The sequence below is a fragment of the Varroa jacobsoni genome, unplaced genomic scaffold (genome assembly GCF_002532875.2).
Source record: "Varroa jacobsoni isolate VJ856 unplaced genomic scaffold, vjacob_1.0 scaffold_575, whole genome shotgun sequence".
NCBI classification, from domain to species: Eukaryota; Metazoa; Arthropoda; class Arachnida; order Mesostigmata; family Varroidae; genus Varroa; species Varroa jacobsoni.
The window spans coordinates 223175-243331 of record NW_019213477.1 but is presented as its reverse complement, the minus strand read 5'-3'; the positions used below and the strand labels follow the sequence as shown (position 1 = coordinate 243331).

Below are 20157 nucleotides of genomic sequence, written 5' to 3'. Positions count from 1 at the left end.
CAGTACATTGCTCCAATCCTAGTTTATCCCTTATAACCAGCACAAGCGTCACACAAAAGAATCTTAAAGCGCAGATTCCATTTTTCATTGCCTTTAGCGGCACTCGCTGTTCGGGATAGATATCAGGCAAACACGAGGTAACGGTTACGGGGAATTCAAATTTTTAAACGACTTAAGAGGATTATCTAACAACAGGTATATTTTTCTTGAATGGACTTCATACAAGTTTTATAGATTGTTGGTTGTACTTTTCCCTTATACATGTTATCGTTTTGATAGTTGTCATCCATCAAACGTGGCCTAGTTAAATCATAGATCCGTATTAAGAAAACTCGTAAATATCGTTTATAAAGACACCTAATGTTACCTTGCTTATCGGCTCGCTCAGTATTGTATAGCGAGCTTTTTATGAGGCATAGCAACTCTGTTTAACATTCTCTCAACTTGAGTACTCTTTGCGCTTGGAACGGTAGTTTAATGGGAAATCCACCCAGCAAAAGGTCCTGTATTTATCTTTTACAGACGGCAGGGGTTCAAGGCTAAACTGCCTATGCAAAAGAAGAAATAATGTAAAAGCACAATGTTTTCTTATGTAATATATAATTCATACCTAATTTGCCAGTTTCATTTAAAATAATCTAATGTTTTCGGTGTTTTTGCGATCAGCGCCCTAGAACTGTTCGCAAGAGTGGCAAACAGCCACATTATCGTAGCACCATCGCGAAGACTTTTTGACATAAATCTTCTAATTCTAGAATTTGAATTCTGCCAAATGATCGACAACTAATTCAAACCATTTTATTTTCCAAATTAAAGATTGGGCTTACGGTGCACACTCACGTAGTACTTCTGCACAACTGACTGAGCAGGGTGCGCTAGCGAAATTTACTAAAAATAATATCTGCGTATTTGCGACAATTTCCATAATTAAAATAACGCAACTATAAATACCACTCTTTTGTTTGTGTGAGCTCTCTGGTAATTGAAAAAACACGTTTTTCCAAAGCTTCCCTTTACTTCAGAAAGCCAACTCGAAACGTGCACTTATGCTCCCTGTGCTTGATTTGTGGCAGGGTAAGTTTGGCTTATAGGCGTACATATTGCTGTAAATAGAGGACAAAAACGATTGATAGTTAGCAAGAAGTGCGACGAATCGTTATCGAGTTCCGTGGGACAGCCGCGATAAAAGAGTAGTTTTTAGTGATGGTATATATGACGTTAGTAACTGAAAATGTCGCTTGCAGTAGCAGCAGGACTTCATCAACTGTAGGAAAAAGCAGCAAGCATAATCGTGCCGTCGGCAGACACCTGCCGTTTGTTTAAAGTTTTAGCTAAAAATGAGAGTAGATTTTGAAGTATGTTTATCCAGTTCCAAGCATAGCCTTGCTAACCCTTGTTTGATTAATAAGGTTTTTAGCCCGTGCTGACCATCAGCCCATACTCAATATATTGAACCACTCCGAATCTGAACTGTAAGCTATTATTAGGGGGCGCAACCAGGAAGGACCTCGCGGCATCACTGAGTCCCTTTTCATAGTCTGATCGGAATCCGCGAAGACCAAATTTATATTGTAGAATGTCAGCCTCGATGTGAAGTACTACATGCCATGTTTTCTTTTCATAGGTTGTTGCCTATTCGGTCCGTTGCGTCACTAAGACATGGACCCACGATGCCTGTGCCCTTTGTGGACAAAAAAAAGAACGTGCAAGACGCCTAGTTTGTGGTTATAATTACGGCAATCGCCGCTATTATGCATATAGTGTTGTTTCATGTGCGAGAGTTGGTACTCCCTACATATGATTGCAATCGCTGCTATCGAACCAAGTGGAAAAAGAAACCGTGTCCCTCAGCGCAAATTAAACTCACGTCCGCTTTAGGTTGACACAGTATGCACAGCGTGATACCGACTGAGTCATCCGTCCAGCAACGTATGTAACTCGAACTACGCGAAGGCAAAATCCTTGGCAGAATCTGTCAGACTTATTTCAAATAATTTTATTACCTGGGTTTTTTTTTCAAGTTTTACAGGTGCTTCAGCCCTAGGGGCGTGAGTGTTGTTTGAAACCACGAACCTGCAACAAAAATTCAAAATTAGGACATAGACAAGCACTAAGTTGTACTTTGAGGTTCGATTGGTACTTGTTTTTGTGGAGGTCTGTTACTGTTACCCGTAACTATACTCTTCGTTTTGCATTTTTGGTAATCCTGATTACTGAGTGTTTTGCCGATCGTTGAGCTGTAAAGAATACAAGGATAACAAGATTGCCAAATAAATTCAAGGAGTTTTATGATACTTCTTCATAATACAGAGATCATGCAGGAAAATAGAGAGTTGGAGGTCAAACCTGCCCAAGATTCACATTGGAGCGTAAGAGTCGATTAGCGCATAAAATAGTTAAATCACAGTTTATCATTATCCTTTGAAAGTTTAAAATAACTTCTAACTAGTCTACAAATAATAGTCAGCTTTCAAGCCCGTAGGGGCATTGACTTTCAAGACGCTGAATTGAAATAATAATTTTAATTAATTATATAAATTATACTTTATTGTATTATTAGTGTCTTGAAATTGAGGAACATGCATGCTGCTTTCTTTTGCATTGATGGTATACGTATGTGATCTATATTGTTGTCCCAAAAGAACATTGGGGTACCTATTCATCATACTCATATATGATGGTTATGTAACGGGCTGTTGGAACTGTGTATAGTAGCTAGCAGTTAACTTTTAGCTAGAAAAAGAATTAACGTGTTGTCATTTTCGTCACTTGTGTCCTTTTTGCTTCTACCTAGAAATTAATAAGCACCGTAGTATCTAGCTTACAATTTACTGCTCAACTAGGCTACAATTCTAGTAAGTATTACATAAAAACCTACTCAGTACCATATCCACCAGTATCATGCCTGATGTGGATCATTCAGCAGGTTATTTTAGAAAAGCACGTCTTAGCCCTTTTTCTTTCTATTTCAAAAATAATGGACTAACTTGAACCTGCGGTCGCCAGCAATTCGTAGCGGAAATTTAAAAATTGGTTTGTTTGAAACTACCATCATACTTAACTACTTGGTTGAATGTATTATACTACAGCTTAAGTATTATAGAGCCATTGATTCTCGAGCGGAACGACATTGTTTTTATAAAGTGTTTCTGTTTGTGCTAATTAATATGATGCTGTTAGAACAAGGTGACCATCTAGCATCGCTGGAATGGTAACTTCGATACCTTCATCCTTCGCATAGTTCTCAATACTTTAGACATAGCGATAGATTACAATTTCTTTCCATCCGTCGAAGACATCCGTTGACCACCTAAACCCGAAATCAAAATTTCTTGCAATATCCACACTCACTTCTGCTGAAATCCGGAATTAAACAAAAAAAATTACAAATATATGAGAATGTAAAAATTATTTTCTACAGATTCCTTTGTCAAAATTAGATTTTTCCAATAAGCATGATTATTAGGCACCTTAGCATATTACTTTGTGAGAGAACAATTGCGCTATATTAAAGATGTCCGGGAAACAAATGCTCATGGCTACCTTTCATTTAAGTCGGCGCCGGCACGGTACCTTTACATGCCGAACTCGACCTCGTACAAGCGAGTAAACCCATATTATTAATAGCATCTAGCAATGAATCCCAGCAATAAAACAGATAAGTTATGTTTCAAGCTGTGCGTAAAAGTGGTCGATCTTGTAATAATCTTAGCTTAGTTACCCTAGATGTGTTAGCTTTGCCAAATATTAAGACAGAATAGCATCTAAAATAAACATTTCTTTTCTTCAACTTTCCTAGATAAAACATAAATTAATTCATTGTTCAAACTGGGGAAGATTTGCATGGTAGTAGTCAGAGTTTTGCAGTTCACCAGGGGGTCTGACCCAGTATAATCTGTATAGCACACAGAATAAACCCTGCCAGATTTAGTCGGACTTCCTTTGCACCATTTTCAGCCTGCTCATAATTAACTACAGCCACTACTATCAGATACACGAACACACGCTGGTGCGCGTTTCGTTCTCTGCACGCGAAACACCCCTAACGTTCTTTGCATGTCACTGACCGTCGGATACGAGGTTACCGTTATGAAAATTCCAATTATTCTAGTTAATAATTGTGTGAAAAAAATAGCGGAAAAAGTGGGGTCGGATGTTACGCGATTACGGCCATGCTCTTGTCAAATCCCAGTAGCCACTGAGCTATTCGTTTTCCTTAACACAATCTATCAGATGTTCTACTCATTCGTTTGGCCTGGAGAGCGTTATGCTGTTCGTTGTCAAAGGCTTCCTCGGAAAAAGCTTTAATTTCTGGGTTTAATTAGCGGAACATCAGCAGCTGTATTTCGGTATGATCTTTACAATGATCACAGACTAGCATCAAATCTCGTCTAAGTCATGGTCATAGGCGCAAACTAAACGGCACATCTCGCATCTTGAGATAGCTTGATAAAGCTTGACAGCTTAACAATACAGAATTATTAACGTACAAAGAGCAACACGACGATACACTATTTTCTTACGTTTATTTTACTATTCGTAGTTGATATATTTATTATGTCTGTTTATTATATGTTATTTATGCGCTGTGTCGGCTGCGAACCTGCATGAACCTAGTGTAGTTCATATAGAGTATAAACTATCTAAGCTGAGACTATTTGAGTGGCCTTGTTCCATCATAGTAGCTTCATTATTGTCGGGATAGATTGTCATGCCCTATTAGGTAGCAATGGTTGAAGTTCATTGTAAATGCGCATTGGCTCATCAATTAGCAACATATGGCGATGAAATTGAAGATTGACGAAATAGACATTGACGTTACGTAGGCATCGTTTAAGCCTATCTAGGTTGCGCTCCAATGTGTTCTTCTAGTCCAAGGCGCCTTCCTAATTTCAATTTTTCATATATATTTTTTTAGGTTGTCATAAAGTAGACTCCACTTGCTTGTCGTGTTAGAACTGTAAATGGGTACGACCGATCTCAACCGAGGGGCAAGAAAAATTCACCAGTGGCAATTTTTCAACTACCGATCCCCGTTTTCCTCACCTACAAACTCACAAAACTAGTAGCTTTGACTTGCAATAAAGCAAACAATTTTTTTCGGCGAACTCGAAAGGTCAAGCATCAAACATATTTACTTTGTATCATATAAAAAAGGCTCCTTCTAATTCTTGTTAGCAATGTCCGGGCATGCTCTTTGCGCAGCAACAACGACACTGGCTGCGCACTACTGTGATCCTTAACTGACGCTGGCCATATAGAGACAGAATATTAACATTGCGCATAGATCTAAATTACGCTACAATCATATAATCTGAATAGTGGACGAGACGTTATTGGCTGAATATAAGTTTTAGCGGATTAGGTTTATGGTACTTCATGCATGTTAAAATTGGCCGTAGTTTCAAAAAAGCGCTTATACACGCGCTTATAAATCATAACTGAAGCATTTAGATTGTCACTGCGTAGTTACATCATCGGTATCGTTGTGAGGTCGATAAAGTGAACTTTGGACGGCACCGAGATTTCGACTCTATCCAACGCCGACACTGAGAGGAAAAAGGAAACTAGGCTTCAACCCGTACGATGAATACCTGTCTCACTGACGAGCATAAAAGGCGTTCGTTCCCGTTAAAGGACGTGTATCATAAGATAATTGGAGGGGAAGGGGGGGGGAGGGAGCGTTATCAGTAATGTACGCTGACAAGCATTAGAAGAAAGAACTGGCTTGCATTGAGTTACCTTGTCTATTCGACCGACTATGATGGCCGTAGAGTAACTGGTTACAGCCACTCTCCCATTTCTCGCCTTTCTCTGAAAGTGCCAGGAAGAGGCTGATGATCCGTTATGGATTGCTAATGCAGACAGTCCAGGATTTCGCTAGCCTCTTAGTCGATTGTCCTGGTGTTAACAGACGCAGGAGCATTGAGGACAGCAGTTAGTGTGACCAATATATGCTATTCTTCCTGTGTCAGTAAGCAACCTTAGTCAAAATGTTTATGTGAAAAACTGTTCATTTAATTAAGGCGGAATTTCTGCGCTGAGGAGGCGCTGCAAAATGCGCACTCCCAAGAAGGTTCAGTTCCCTCTGATGATGCGACATAAGTGAGTAAACGCCCGCCTTCAAGAAGTCGTTGTTTGTGGCCTGCGGCAGAATGGCTTCTGCAGTTTGTGTCGTCGTATCTATTATATGTTGAAGCGGAATATACAAATAAAAGCTTTCACAAAAATAAAAATGTTTTTACGAAACACGTCAGTCGAACCCCTTCTATTTGAGCTTTGAGAGGATGCAAGCCTTTTATTTTGGATATTGCGGTCACTGTTGATGTATCTGTGGAAACACCATGTTACAGAAGCCGGTAACCCTTAACAAGGAGCACAAATTTACAGAGGTTTTGAGCCTTTTAGGTTACGAAATTTTTTTCAACAAGGTAAGTTCTAGCTCTATAGAGTGAAAGAGACTAGACCAAACCAGCGTTTGTATGCGACGAAAGTTCGTACAGCATTCACAAGCTGTGTGTACTTTTTTTTTTTTTTACAATAGCTTCTTTAAAGTACATTCGATCTAAGCCAATAAGTCACATAACACATTTTAATTATGCCAACACTTGTGTTGCACTAAAATAATGCTCTGTGTCGCATGTGTTTTTACATTTATGTTGGGGATTTAGGTGCATGTTGTTAGCAAAGACGTCGTTGACGTTATTTCTCCCTTGGCACACCGTAGTGTTGGTTTCCACTGATTTCCTTGAAATCCTTTTAAGTTGAGGATATCTTCGTCCCTTGAATTTGCTTGCAAGTAAAATATCGACAAGATTTTTCAAATCCAGATTTTTCATGTATTTACTGTTTGCTAGAGTTCGGAGCTCTCAGCAAGAAATCACAAGTTTCCTTCGATTAGTTTTCTGTAGACTGGAAATTAATCGTACGGCAGTCGTTCGGATTTTCGAACTTGAAAAGCCCCCTTGTACCTAGTTAGTAATACTGATGAGAGGGTTACAAACGGAACTTAAGCATTTTATACAAGCATGTACTTCAAGTGTTTCCATGCAAAATCGTAAACAGAGGATCTACTACTATATTCTTTCTTCAAAAATACTACGTGTAATATCCTTAATATGCCTTTAGGTTGAAACGTTTCCTCATAATAGGCTATGTCCATTAGGATGCTTTATTCCAAATGATAGCAATAAAAAGTAGGTCTTCGTTTAAAATTGCAAGGCCTAGTATTTTGGTACGAAAGTGTCCAGAATGTATGTTACGGCCGGATATCAATCGAAGGTTGCATAATATGACTAGACACTAATCTTATTAATGTTATCAACTACCGTTATTACTAGAAGATAAGTGACGTTGTTATTAATTGTAGTAATATTTGTTTTAGCACTCATTGCCGGGTTATTCCAGTGATAACATTAGAGACCATAAAGTGAACACGGTGACAGCGGCGTAACGGGTGTATCTTCAACTGCATTGTAACAGCTTTGGAGGGCCTCCACTGTCCAAGGGGTGATCGGTAATGAGGTCTTTCTACAGACTGTGCTTACAGCTTCTTTCGCGTTTTTCTTCTTCCTTTTGAAGCGGTTTGCGTGAGTAACTACTGCTGCCGGTGATCCTTCATGTCCGTCCTACCGTAAGGTATTGCGGTAGTAACTGCTATTATTAGTTATTGTGGTGGTGGCTATAGCCGTTCATTGGGAGGCTTCCTGTATCCTGACGCTCTTGTGGTGATAATGCCCCTTTTATTGGCCCTGAAGGGTACTACATACGCGTATCATGAGTATCCAGAAACTGTTATGCATTTTGGCCTAAGTGGAGCAAATGAATGGACTAGTATAGCTCCTGTTTTCGTTTTGAATAGGACTACTTTCATCAAATGAGATTAGAAACTATGCAGTTACACAACAATAATTTCTAAATTATTCCGTAGAATTATTTTAAGCTTAAATATGTTTAACGTATGATAAGAGCATTCCAGCTCCGCGGTATTTCCTAAAACGCATCAATGTATGTATGTATGTATGTATGGCTACATCGTCTTTTCTATCTACTGCATTACATTAGGATCTGTTCTGCACTGATTATGGGCTTTCGCTCTACAACACCTGGCTACACAATAATTACTTGACTAAAAGTCATGCCACAGAATGCATTCAATATAATATTGTTTCCAAGTGAGTTTTTACGCAATCTTTCTATATGATCAAAAGCAGACATAGAGAATATGTCAAATAGCATAACAACTCCATTAAAATATTTTGACGGCTACCATGAATAATGGTAAAAAAAAAAAGCTGACTGCGTTTTATGTGTCGACCAATCTTTTATAGTACTCTAAAGCGTCCTACGCTAAACGCACGCAATTCCGAATCATACGATCTAATTCACATGCCAAACCCAGAAAAAAAAATAACTTGAGCCTAAAGACAGACATTGTGTTTCCCCAGCGCAGAATTATTCCAAAACTATCATAAAAAAAAATACACACTCTTCACACTATTTACGTACTCAGATCTCGTAGCAATATCGATAGTTAAAGATCATTTCCCTTTAAGATAGCGGACTAATTGCAATAGACTAACTGATACAGTGAAGACTCAATAAACAGTGATAGGTCTGTGACACAAAAGTGTAGGGCAAATGCTACCGGGTGGGGCCTCGACTAGAACATAGTTGTACAATACCTGCCCCACATTAACTAAACACTGCATTTGAATTTTCCTAATGCATAATAAGTGTATTCTTTCAGCTAGATAAAAGTAAATGGACAACTGGACAAACGCCACGAAATGACAAAATTCGTAAAATTGTAGCATGATTTAATTGCTGCTACAAGGTATTGGTAGGACAATGCAGTGGGTTTATTGATACGGAGTGAGAAAAGAAGATTGCATCGGGATAGCAAAGATTCGGGACCTGAAGGACTGCTAAGTTTTAATTCGAGTCAATGCTAACTGAACGATGGCTGCCTTTAGAAAAAGTGGTGCAACAAGGGCTGTAGGGACAAGCTGCTTGCTTGATGCGGATTATGCATAAGTTTGTTTTTTCTCGAAAACTGTTTAAGTTGTAGATGAAGATAGCTCACGTTTTTAGGCCGACATTCACCGGTATCAGAATCAGTTACTTGGGTATCTCACTACATTTAACATATTTAGGTATAAAGCCACGTTGGGTTAATCACCATCGGAAATCGCAAAGACTAACTTTGACAAAACTTCAAAAATAATTTTATTATTTGATGCTCTAGGTGCTTTGAAAAATGAATTATCAATTAAATCGGACTACTTGACTTTTTGAGATCTACTAGCCGATTTACTGTTTCCTTCGCATAGTCATACATAAGAGTCCTAGAAGCACTTACATAAATAACACATTGAATATACGTTAATTCGGCACGTATTGTCAACATAGATAAAGTACAACCGTCTATTATACAGAGGTCTCCTAAAGCTAGTCACGATTAATAACAGGGATCCTTGATGACACTAAGTGGTACGCAAGCTACTGTATATCTCTACTACTCTCATATTTTATGGCACAAATCACTGGATACAAAAGACTTATCAGGTAATGTGTAATCCTCCTCTTGGTAGCACCCGGTGATATAAACATCACTGGATGAACAAATGTTTCTTAGATAGCGAAAAGTACATATACACACGTGGTCGCTAGCTTGGTTGTAACTTTGTGTCTCGAATTACAGTTCAGGGTCTGTTTCTGTAAGGAAATTATGCTTCGTGATATATTTTCACATATCTAAATAATAGACTTGTTCTTATTTAATTGATTTTTCTATAGAATCAAAATTAATTGCGAAAATAATTCGACAAAAATTAAAAGAGTTTATCAGATACACGAAGAATTGTTATAACAAACCAGATACCAATAGGTACTTATTGAAGTTCTGCATGGATTTAGATCCACTGCGAGAATGACATGAAATGCCTCTGCCCAGGCCTGTTTCAAACCTCGCCCAACTGGCATGCCCCTACCGTCTGTGGCAAACGCGCTACCACTATTCTATCGAAGATTGCGCGTTAAACAATTTTTTTTCACGTTCATTAACTATTGCCATAGCTATGTTTGCTCAGTCTCGTGCGGTGGAGCAAATTATTTCGATAAGGCTGGCTTCTGGAAGGGACGGCTAATTATGCAGAAAAGAGGCATATAAAAAAATATACGGCCAGTCGTTTTTATCATTGAGTACTCGACCTATTGCACTTTGGGTATAGTTCATGGTTTTACTAATATTCGGTCAAACGTGGCTCAGCTAGGAGTTGAAACGCTTAAAGAATCGTGAAGGTGCAAATGATTAAATATAATGATAATGTTTGTGGCCAGGGAGAATATTTTTCGGTTGTTAAGCCTCAAAACCTTCAAAGTCAACACAGACACATCGAATATTTAGTATAAAATTTGAAAGTGAATAATTTAATTGAACCTAATACTACTGTTTGGCTAAACATACAGTTTGTGTGATTTCTCGATGGTTGCAGTTTTGTCGGCGTGGACCCTCCTGGGGTGAGTCCCCCGGACTCCCCCGAGGTTGGAGGCTTAGTGAGTCCGGGGCCAAAAGTGATGTCAATTCCACCGACACCTCGATCCGTTTCAATGATTCTCCCGTCCAAATCGCCCGAGTCCGTTGAAGACAGCACCGATGACCGTGAGTTATATACAAGAAATCAATTTATATTATCTTGATAAACCAACACCGCTCGCTGAAAACATTGTAGATCTATCTTAATGCACAATTGATTATCATCATCACTTATTACTCTTAGCTCTTACACGACGATGATATTCCATTATATGTACTGCCTTATTATAAGTGCCAAGTGCTCCAATAGAATACAGCCATATAATATTCTTATGAATTTACATAAAAAGATGTATCAATCATTTTTCATAAAAAGCGGAAAAAAGATTAGTGTTAGATTCGAGAAAAACGTAGCCTAACAACTAAAGGCCGTTATTTGACAATCCTATTCGAATCTCTGATTCTTGCGTCTGATAAGTGTCGACAACCCACACTTCAGGTTGCTGGTTTACAAAGACGTTTTTACTCTAAATTTCTGTAACGATATCACAGGACAACAAAAAACGACTCTCCTCTACACTCGAGATCTGTTTCTCCTGACGTATCAGAAACCATCAAAAGCTTTCTTCTTAGCTTCAGTTCTTATATCTATCCTCACATTTTCACATGCTGGATTTCAATTCTCTTCGTTGCTAGTATCTAAATCTTTGTCAAATTTTTTCAGTCCCTTAACGATGATCGTTGTAACTTTATTTAATTGAAGATACACACAAAGAAACACGAATTATGTATTCGACACTATCGCAGTTTGTGCGAGATAGTTGCTACTATTGAAACAACATAAAACAGCCTTTCAGTCAGGTGTTCGTTATCAAATGGCAGTATCTACACAGGGATTGGCCTAAGCCTATAAGGTTTATTTTGACTCACTTTGTTTTTCAGGCCAATTCAGAGTGTTGAAATAATATTCAAACTAATGACATCTGTCATAGTCCTGAACGATATATCTTCTTTCCTTCTTAGAATCCAAGTTTCCAGCGTGATGTCGCTACATATATACAATTGAAGACACCGATTTACAGTGCGAATTTATTTGTAAAATAACAGAGTAATTTTCCAAATAATGATAACTTAACCACCTAAGCAAGGAAAGCAAATTCAGAACCATATTCTTATTTTTCCAAGCTATTCGTTGAGTTGGTGTATGTAGTTAAGCTGACAAATGAGTATCAAATACGTTGTTTATAGAAATCCATCGTCTTTAAAGACCATTTTGCCGGAATTTAATGGTATAGCTACGCGTTGGTTCGTATCGATGACTACACTTCCATCTTTCTGCTCACTTTAAACCGTTTTTACGTTGACATTCCATGGATGACTGTGTCAATAGATGCCATTTGTTTTTACTACGGTAGGTGGGGTTTTCTGCTCACAAACTGAACGTATATTTTCCCTCGGAGGTACAGTGCTTTTTCTCTCCACAAAGTCGGCTTCCATAAGTATGGCTCTGTCGTAACGAGTAACCGAAAAACTCTTATTGTCAACATTTCCCTTGCTTCTTCCTTCGGTACAAAGTTCATCGCAGAAGCCTCTTCATGTCTATGTTGTTCTTCACTTGTGACTACCCTTTAGCTGTTTTTTTACATTGTCCTTTATATCTGCCATTTTCGTAACTCTTTTCTTATACCACAGAGCTCTCTCCTGACGTGCGCAGCGTTATGAGAGGCAGAGAACATTGTTGGTCACCAAGATCTTTTTTTTGTCATCCTACTGACTTCAGTCAGAAACGCCCCTTGCATAGGAACTGAGAAAAAAATCACATAATTTAAGCCTGCGTTACTTCGTCCGTTGACTCTAATTCAATGGCAACTTTAACTGAATCCAATGGTAAATCTCGCGGGCCAATTCTCGACCGTCATTCACACAGGAAGCCACGGGCTGGTTGTTACGGTTAGCTACTTTACAATATTATCAAGGTAAAGGTTTTTTGAAAACGATTTCTTTCAATAGCGCCATTTCCCTAGTTTGTTGTCACTGCACCTGTTGGCGCAGCGTGTTTTGTTTTGCCGTTAAATATAATAAGTAGGCAATCTTCAATAGAAGACCTTCATGTAAAATAGCAATCAGACAAGGGAAAAATGGGCAATGTATTTATTGTATGTTTCTGTATTTACATTATGTATATGCTGACACTTGTTGGCTTCTACTTACCTGCTTTTGGACCTAGTAAAGTCTGTTCACAAGGAACTATACTGGCCTGTATTGTCGTATTGGGGCTATCCAATCATCTGACCAAAAAATCGTTTGTCAGAACCAGTATACTTTTAGAAACGTACTAGGGCCTAGCAAGGACATTGAATAAAATAAAGGCGAAAAATTCAATTTCTAACATAGCTCTTGGTTAGAGCTATTTTCAGTTTTAATGAAATTCATCCTGAGATCACGAATCGGACAAATCGATTTAATTTAACTATTTCGCTTCAAGCTATATACGTATTTGGCCAATTGGATGTCGTGGAAATGATTTGCTACTGGCAATGAACAGACCAGTGGAGCAGTTAATTGCTTCACGGATATATGTGACTTAATTTTGTTTTTCTACAAGATTTAAACGTTTGGAATCTTTTTTTCGCTTAGCACGAAGATTCGTCGAGGCAGCTAGACATATTTTTGTACCTTTGCCGGCGGCTGACATCTGTTCCTTTAGTTATTCTAATTACCCACATTCCACTGATACGGCTGGCCGATACCGATACAGAAACCCATCCTTAAAATGGCCACGAGCAGATATATCGGATAACTTTGCCTTGAGCGACTAGCATTAAGCATCTCTGCGTTGCATTTTAGCTGTCTTGTTGTATATTCAGGAAGAGCGTTGAAGCTATTATTCACGACGTAATTTACCCAGCGAGACACCGACAAATTTTGATTAAATAGGTTTAACGGAATTCTAATAAGAATATTACTAAACAACTTGTTGTCACCTCAGTTCTTGACGACACCTCACACTATTATATTTATCTGACTATAATTTTTGTCTGAAGTTCGTCTTTTCTTGACAGTAAAAATAATCTTCTTCAGAACTGAGCAAGGAGCAGCTGGATTGTTCCATGTGTCGACTTAACCGCCAGTGTCCCTTGTGTGTTATATTTACGTGTTCCACTTCATGATTGGCTACGGTGGCCTCTTCAACAACGGCGACGCCGCCGTGATACGACTTATCACGGTGCCGTCCACGGTCCACTCTGCCCGCTCTGACAATCCGGAATTTTTTACGGTCTACGTTGTCTGTTCTGATAATCCGGAACTTTTTTCGGCTTTTGTTCGTTGCCACGTCTTTTTCTACGTATAACAATTTGTTGATAATCACCCGGGCAAGAACTACAGCTTATCGGATTGGTGATCGCGTTCGGCTATCAAACCACTGAAGTAAAAAAGGAACACCATGTGTACATATTTCATATAATTTTTGATAAAATTAGGGTAAAACCTCACATGAATGTCTTTGGAAGACGCCTGGAGAAATCACGGAAAACATTTTTCAAAATGATATATTTTTAAAAACTACGCATTTACATCAAAATGTTTAGCTTCTTTTTATCGTGGTACAGTATTTACCAATGATGTAGGCATAAAATTTGGCTTATCATCAACTAATTTTCTTATGAGTATGAATCGCAGATCTTGAAAACTAATTTTCGTTAGTTTTCGATAAGTGATATCCTAAGGATACACACACGTACTTTGACGCAAGCAAAATACGTTGTTACTGCAGCCTGGGGCGTTCGGCTAAACTGCTTTTACCGAAAGCTCTTTTACTGCAACTGATAAGTGTTGTTTCTTCTGTTGCTCTCGTTCTTGTGCTACAATATTGAGCTGTTGAAAAAGACACTGGCAGTTTTTAAACCATCATTGAAGCAAATATTTAAAAATATCATTAAGTTACATAGTTACCGTTTAATCGATTACATTTTACCACTTTTCTGCTAACACCCTAATTCTATTACTATAATACATATGTAGATATTAGGCGAAAAATTGTAACAAGCCTTTTTTGCATCGCTCTGCTAAAACTAAATTAAGATAATTAAAGGGGTTCTGCAGAGACCAAAACAAGTGATAGCCCGATGGTGCAAGATCCAGGCTATATAACAGGTGCATAGAGGTACACCAACTAAGTTTTCTCAATTTTTGCTGGGTAGCTGAAGATTTGTCTGGTCTGGCATTGTTATGGTAGAAGGCAGCGCCTTTTCTGTCCACAAGTTCCAATCGATTTTTCTCAATGGCTCGTCGTAATCTTGTTATTTATTGACAGTAGAGTTCCCAACGGATCGCTTTTCCAGGGGGCAACAACCAATAAAGCATAATTCCTTTCCAATCCTATTAAAGACAAGGAATCACCTCCTTTGGCGACGGTCTGAATTTTGCCATAGATTATAGAGCGAATTTCCTTTATTTTATTTGCACATTATTGTCGTATATAATCCGTTTTCTATTAGCCGTAGTCAACCGCTTTAGAAAGGGCTCGATTTCGCTATTACTCCATCTATGTTAGTATGCGCTCGGGTAAAATGTCTTTCATCAGTTCGTACAGCACCCAATCATCGAGCTTTTTTTAGCCAGCTTCCTTCAAACGGTTCGAAACTGTTTGCTCGTAGATGCTTAGTTTGTTGAGGATAACACCATGGCTAACCAAATATTAATCTTGTTCAACTTTCGCATTAAGTTCATCAACTTTTTTCCTGGTGAGCTGCTACGAAGAGCATCCTTCACATCGAAATTTCTAAGGCGAAAGCGATAGTATTATTATGGAACTTTTTTTTGATAATGTATCGTGACTGTGGGTTTGTGCGTTCATCGTGATCAAATTTTAAGAATAATTTTCACAGAAATTCAACTCAGCTTCAAGTCGATCTATCTTAAGTCTGGATAAAAGCATTTTATTTCGTCTATTACTGTCAAATTTCAGCTTTCAAATGACACCAACACGACATCACTGATATTACCTGAGATATGTGACTTTAAAGCTAAAAAGATGATCAATACTTTTTGGACAATTCAATATATATATATATATATATATATATAGAGTAAAAAAACAAATCAAGGCGAAAAATAAGCATATTGATCGGTAATGCCAACCGCTGGACACTCGCCACATATAATAACAGCCTTAGTATAAACACAAATGGATGGACGACTGCAATATTGATTTTTTGTTAAATGCTGAACTAGATTACGGAAGAAGAGGTTGCAGTACTTTTCCCTTCATATCTGTTTAATGAAGAAAATTTAATTAAGCAATGAAGTATAGTGGAACCACTGGTTTCTAGGAAATAAAACTGATGTAACTTGTAAATTATCTATAGTATATTAGATCAACATCTGTGGCGCGAATATTGTTACTGTTGTATTTCTGCCAGTAAACCCTATTTTTTTTTCCTTTCTTTATAGTACTATCCATTTTGATAAACGCTTTCATATAAATGTAGTTGTTAGCTTCTAACGTTACTAGCGTTGAACATCTGTCGCCCATTAGTTTTTTTTGTCAAAACCATCACGAAAACAGGCCTCACTGACTTTCAGCTAAGGTCCTATCTTCAGGAAAATGTTTGCAGCGTTTACTTGCTTTCCGGGTACGATTGTGTGAAATCCGGGTCTTTAAAGGTGAAGCTACTTTGTATTACTAGTCCTCTTGTTTCTTTTGAGCGTGTGATCTAGGCTGAAATATGCGTGTTGCCGTGTTGGCCTTTGAGCGGCATTCGTGGAATACTATATCTAAAAAATAACTATCCGAATAATCATATCAGGCTGGGAAGCCCACCTCGATTTTTAAACAGTGGATTTTTACAGCGCAATGAGAAATATCTACAACAGCCTGCCTTTAAACCGGAGTTAGCTATTCTAAACGTCGCATACGCTTCGTTTTGAGATTATACAACAGTATTGAATATGGTACTTTTTATGCTGTAAAATAACAATCCACTGCTAACGTCACTACCTTCAAAATGACACCATATTTGAGCGACAAGCACTTGAAACAACATAAATTACGCTTGATTTTTCCTTGTTTGTGCTTTTATCTCCATATCTCAAACTATTAAATGGCTGTACTTGGATTTTTCGATCGAAACAAATAGCAAAGCGACAAACGTAACAGTGTTTTATTAAAATGAGGGGGTGTAGTATACGGGTATGTTAATGTTTCCCGAAAGTTGATATTATAATTTTTTAATGGGAAACAGAAAAGAGTGCCTAGCGAGAACACGAGAAAACGATTTGAATATTTTAGCCAATAATAATGCATAAGGGTTTTTCTTTGCTAGAAAATTACTTTATAGTCAAAAGTGAACGTAAAATTTTTTCCGTTTTTGTAAATATGCAAATTAAAAAGCAAAACGATTTATTTATAACCTACAAGCCACACCATAAGATAACCAGTACTTATATTATTAAATCATGTTTTCCGATTCATAATATTAAACTTATTAGAATCATTATTAGAATTCTAATACTTATGAAAATTGGGATTAGTCTATTTCAATTTTCAAACAATTTTGTCTCGTGATTTCATATAGCATAACCAATACTTGGGAGTCTGTAAAACAAGAAAAAACATGGATTACTTTATACAATGACGTTTCGAAGCCCATAGTCACAATTGATAAGGGATAGTCTAATAAAAACGATTTGTAAAAGTTGTCGACGAGATGCAAATACAAATCTGAACTATACCGCCGATACGAACCTAGTAAATACCGTGTACATATGATCTCTACATGATAGCTCACCAATATTCATCAGGACCCAAAGTGTAAATTAGCTTCCTGCAAAACTAAAGAGCGATGACTGGATCTTTTCGATTACCCTAAATCTTCGTAATTACAAAAAAACATGGCAAAATTTTGCTCGACTTTTCTTTTAACTGATAAATCAAAATTCGTCCGACGTAGGTTTTTTGAAAAATAACCAACATTATTTGAGATAAATTTGCTTAAACTGATTAGGAATACAAGGTAAGTAGTATTCAATACGTAGCGATTTTAGAAACATTCAAGCCTAAGATATTTGCCACTATACAAAAACATATCTTTTAAGGCTTATGAAAAGTATTTGTCCATCTGTCCACTCATTTGATGTAATGATCGCATTTAGTACGGTACGTCAACAGTGACGTAGCTCAAACACGTACAGGAGCTTCGTCTCGTGCTTCGTAGTTGGTGTGATACACAACGCAAATCCTGGGGAAAAAAAGGATTCTTAATCCTAGAACTTATCAAAAATTCAAAGGTAAGTGCTCTAAGGATTGAAGAATAACCAGCAAGGAGAGACAAGGTCTTATAAGCTTGAGATATTTTTAATAGAACGAACCTTTACAGCCAGTAGATTTTTATCACATTATTAGCACATGTGAGAAAAGTGAGAAGATTTAGGGATTCTGAACAAAAAATGTTAGCCTTCTTATTAAAAACCGCGTGACCCGCTCTCTCCATAAACCTTAATGCTGTTTTTGGTATTTAGGCAAAATTTAAATAAAAGCCGTTTACAATTTAGCAATCCATCGAGCACTCAGCTTGAATTTTTGATAGTTTCATCGCTTCATTTTTTTTGCTGTATCAAAAAGCCTGAAGCGCCCATTTTCTTAGTTGAACTAATGGTTCACTAATCGCGTGGACTCGCTTCAGAATTGATGCAATGATTTGCTTTAACCGTTCAACCGTTTAATTGCTTTAACCGTTTAATATGAACTGTTCCGTAACATTTTTCTTTACGTTTGGATCGTGTACTGTATTAAGCAGATGTTTTTAGCACGTTTTAAAAACTAAATATTTTTAGTTACGTTACGAGTCTTCCTGGGTATAGTTATTTTTTTTTTTTTCTAGCATACTCATGAAAAGACTTAGCAACAGATACGACAGTGAACATTTTCCAACGCTAAAATTTGGGCCAACTATGGCCGTATGCTCATGATTGCCATGCCGTACTGAAAGAGATCAATAAGGGCTATCCAGACCACGCCACCCTTTAAAAGCTATGTTGTTTAATCTCTTTCGTCAGTTTTGTTTTTTACGAAATTATAGTATTTCATTACTATTTGTTGAATATTTTGTGGAAAATTTGATCTCGTTGACAAACGATCTTCAACTTATTCATTCAGGCAAATATAATCTTGAATACAGAGTAGTCGAATACTCTTAGGGGACATAATGTATGTTTTTTTTCAAAAATACAGGGTGCATAATTTAGTAATAGAAGTCACATAAGCTTTCATTAGATATCTCCGTTGTAAAGAAATATGCCAGCCATCGATGGAGAGCTTAGCATCGCCTCGGTCAAACCATACAGGTCTACGTTCTAAGTATGACTAGAAGTGTCATTATCAAATGTTACCATGCAGGGTGTATCCTACACAAGATTATAAACATTAATGGAGGGTTCAACTTGACGATATCCGCCAATCAGTTTGGCCTTTACGATAAATTCAATAAATTTCTTCCTTCGAATTTCTACCGAGCAATAGCTAAAAAAAACCTCCAAATTTATTGCAAACGAGCAAGTCACGATAGTTAGTTTACTTTAACATAACAATTAGACAGATGCCTTCGACACGCGTTGAAGTTAAGGGAGCTTGTTGCCGATTAACTCTCTTCAGCGCCTCAAGCATGAAGGACACTGGAGGATATCCACAGTTGATGCAAAGATTTATCGCCGAAAAGAATCCTGTTTTTTTTTCTATTTTTATTGCAAATACTTGCGCTGCGGCCAGAATGTTTCTATTCGTGTACGTATAGTAAGAGCTAAGTGCATGCCGCCGTGCTTATTTTTTAGAAGCGAACTAATTATATCTAGAAAACTTTATTGACGAACTCTATAAAATGTTATGAAACGATCATGGATCACTGTTTGTGAGATCAGCCATACGGCTTTCGACTACTCAATGAATCGGCTTATTCCAGATTTTCCGGTGAGCTGAGCTTCGTAAAGACTTCTGGTTGGCTTTAAATCGAATTCTACCAGGTCTGACCGATAAGACCTAACGTTCTACTTTACCCACTAAAATTCTGTTTTTTGAATGGTAGGCGGTCATACTGAATTCTAGATTTTTGTTGTCATAAATTGCTTTGCATTTTATATTTTTTTTTAGAAAAGATCACACCTTGCATGCAATCACAGCTTATTATACTGTCAAATGAATCGTACCTGGTGTCTTCTATTGGATGAATTTTATGAGCGTCAATATAAGTTTAAGTTTTACATGAGAAGTATGCTTACCAAATGTAGGCGTTGGTCTTTGCTGAGAATGTTAAACTGAGAGATCTGGAAAAAATTTCAAGCAACATGAATACCTTCCACCTCTACGAATATAATTTTCAGTGTATACATGACATAATAAACATAGTTGCCTTTGCATTTCCTAGAAAAGTAAGCAGCTTATTATCATTTGAATGACTTTAATATACTCGCTTAAACTTAATCGCAATCTGCTTTAACAATAACAATTTAAGTGATATTATTTTTACAAGATCGTGCTACTTGTCTTGAATGAACTTATTCTCTCCCTCTCTCTCTCTCTCTCTCTCTCTCCCTCTCTCTCTCTCTATGTATATATATATATGTAT

General features: G+C 37.5%; 1 protein-coding gene across 6 annotated transcripts in view; it reads left to right on the top strand.

Moving 5' to 3' along the window:
• Positions 1–20157, top strand: part of LOC111261636 (proton channel OtopLc) — a 61439-nt gene that overhangs the window by 8046 nt on the left and 33236 nt on the right. For 5 of the 6 annotated variants that reach the window (XM_022835254.2, XM_022835250.2, XM_022835251.2 and 2 more), the window contains one exon: positions 10497–10663. In XM_022835254.2, coding sequence (XP_022690989.1) covers positions 10497–10663 — 167 coding nt within the window. Of the gene's footprint in view, positions 1–5774; positions 6106–10496; positions 10664–20157 lie in introns of those variants that run through there. The other variant, XM_022835252.2, reaches the window with a different exon arrangement.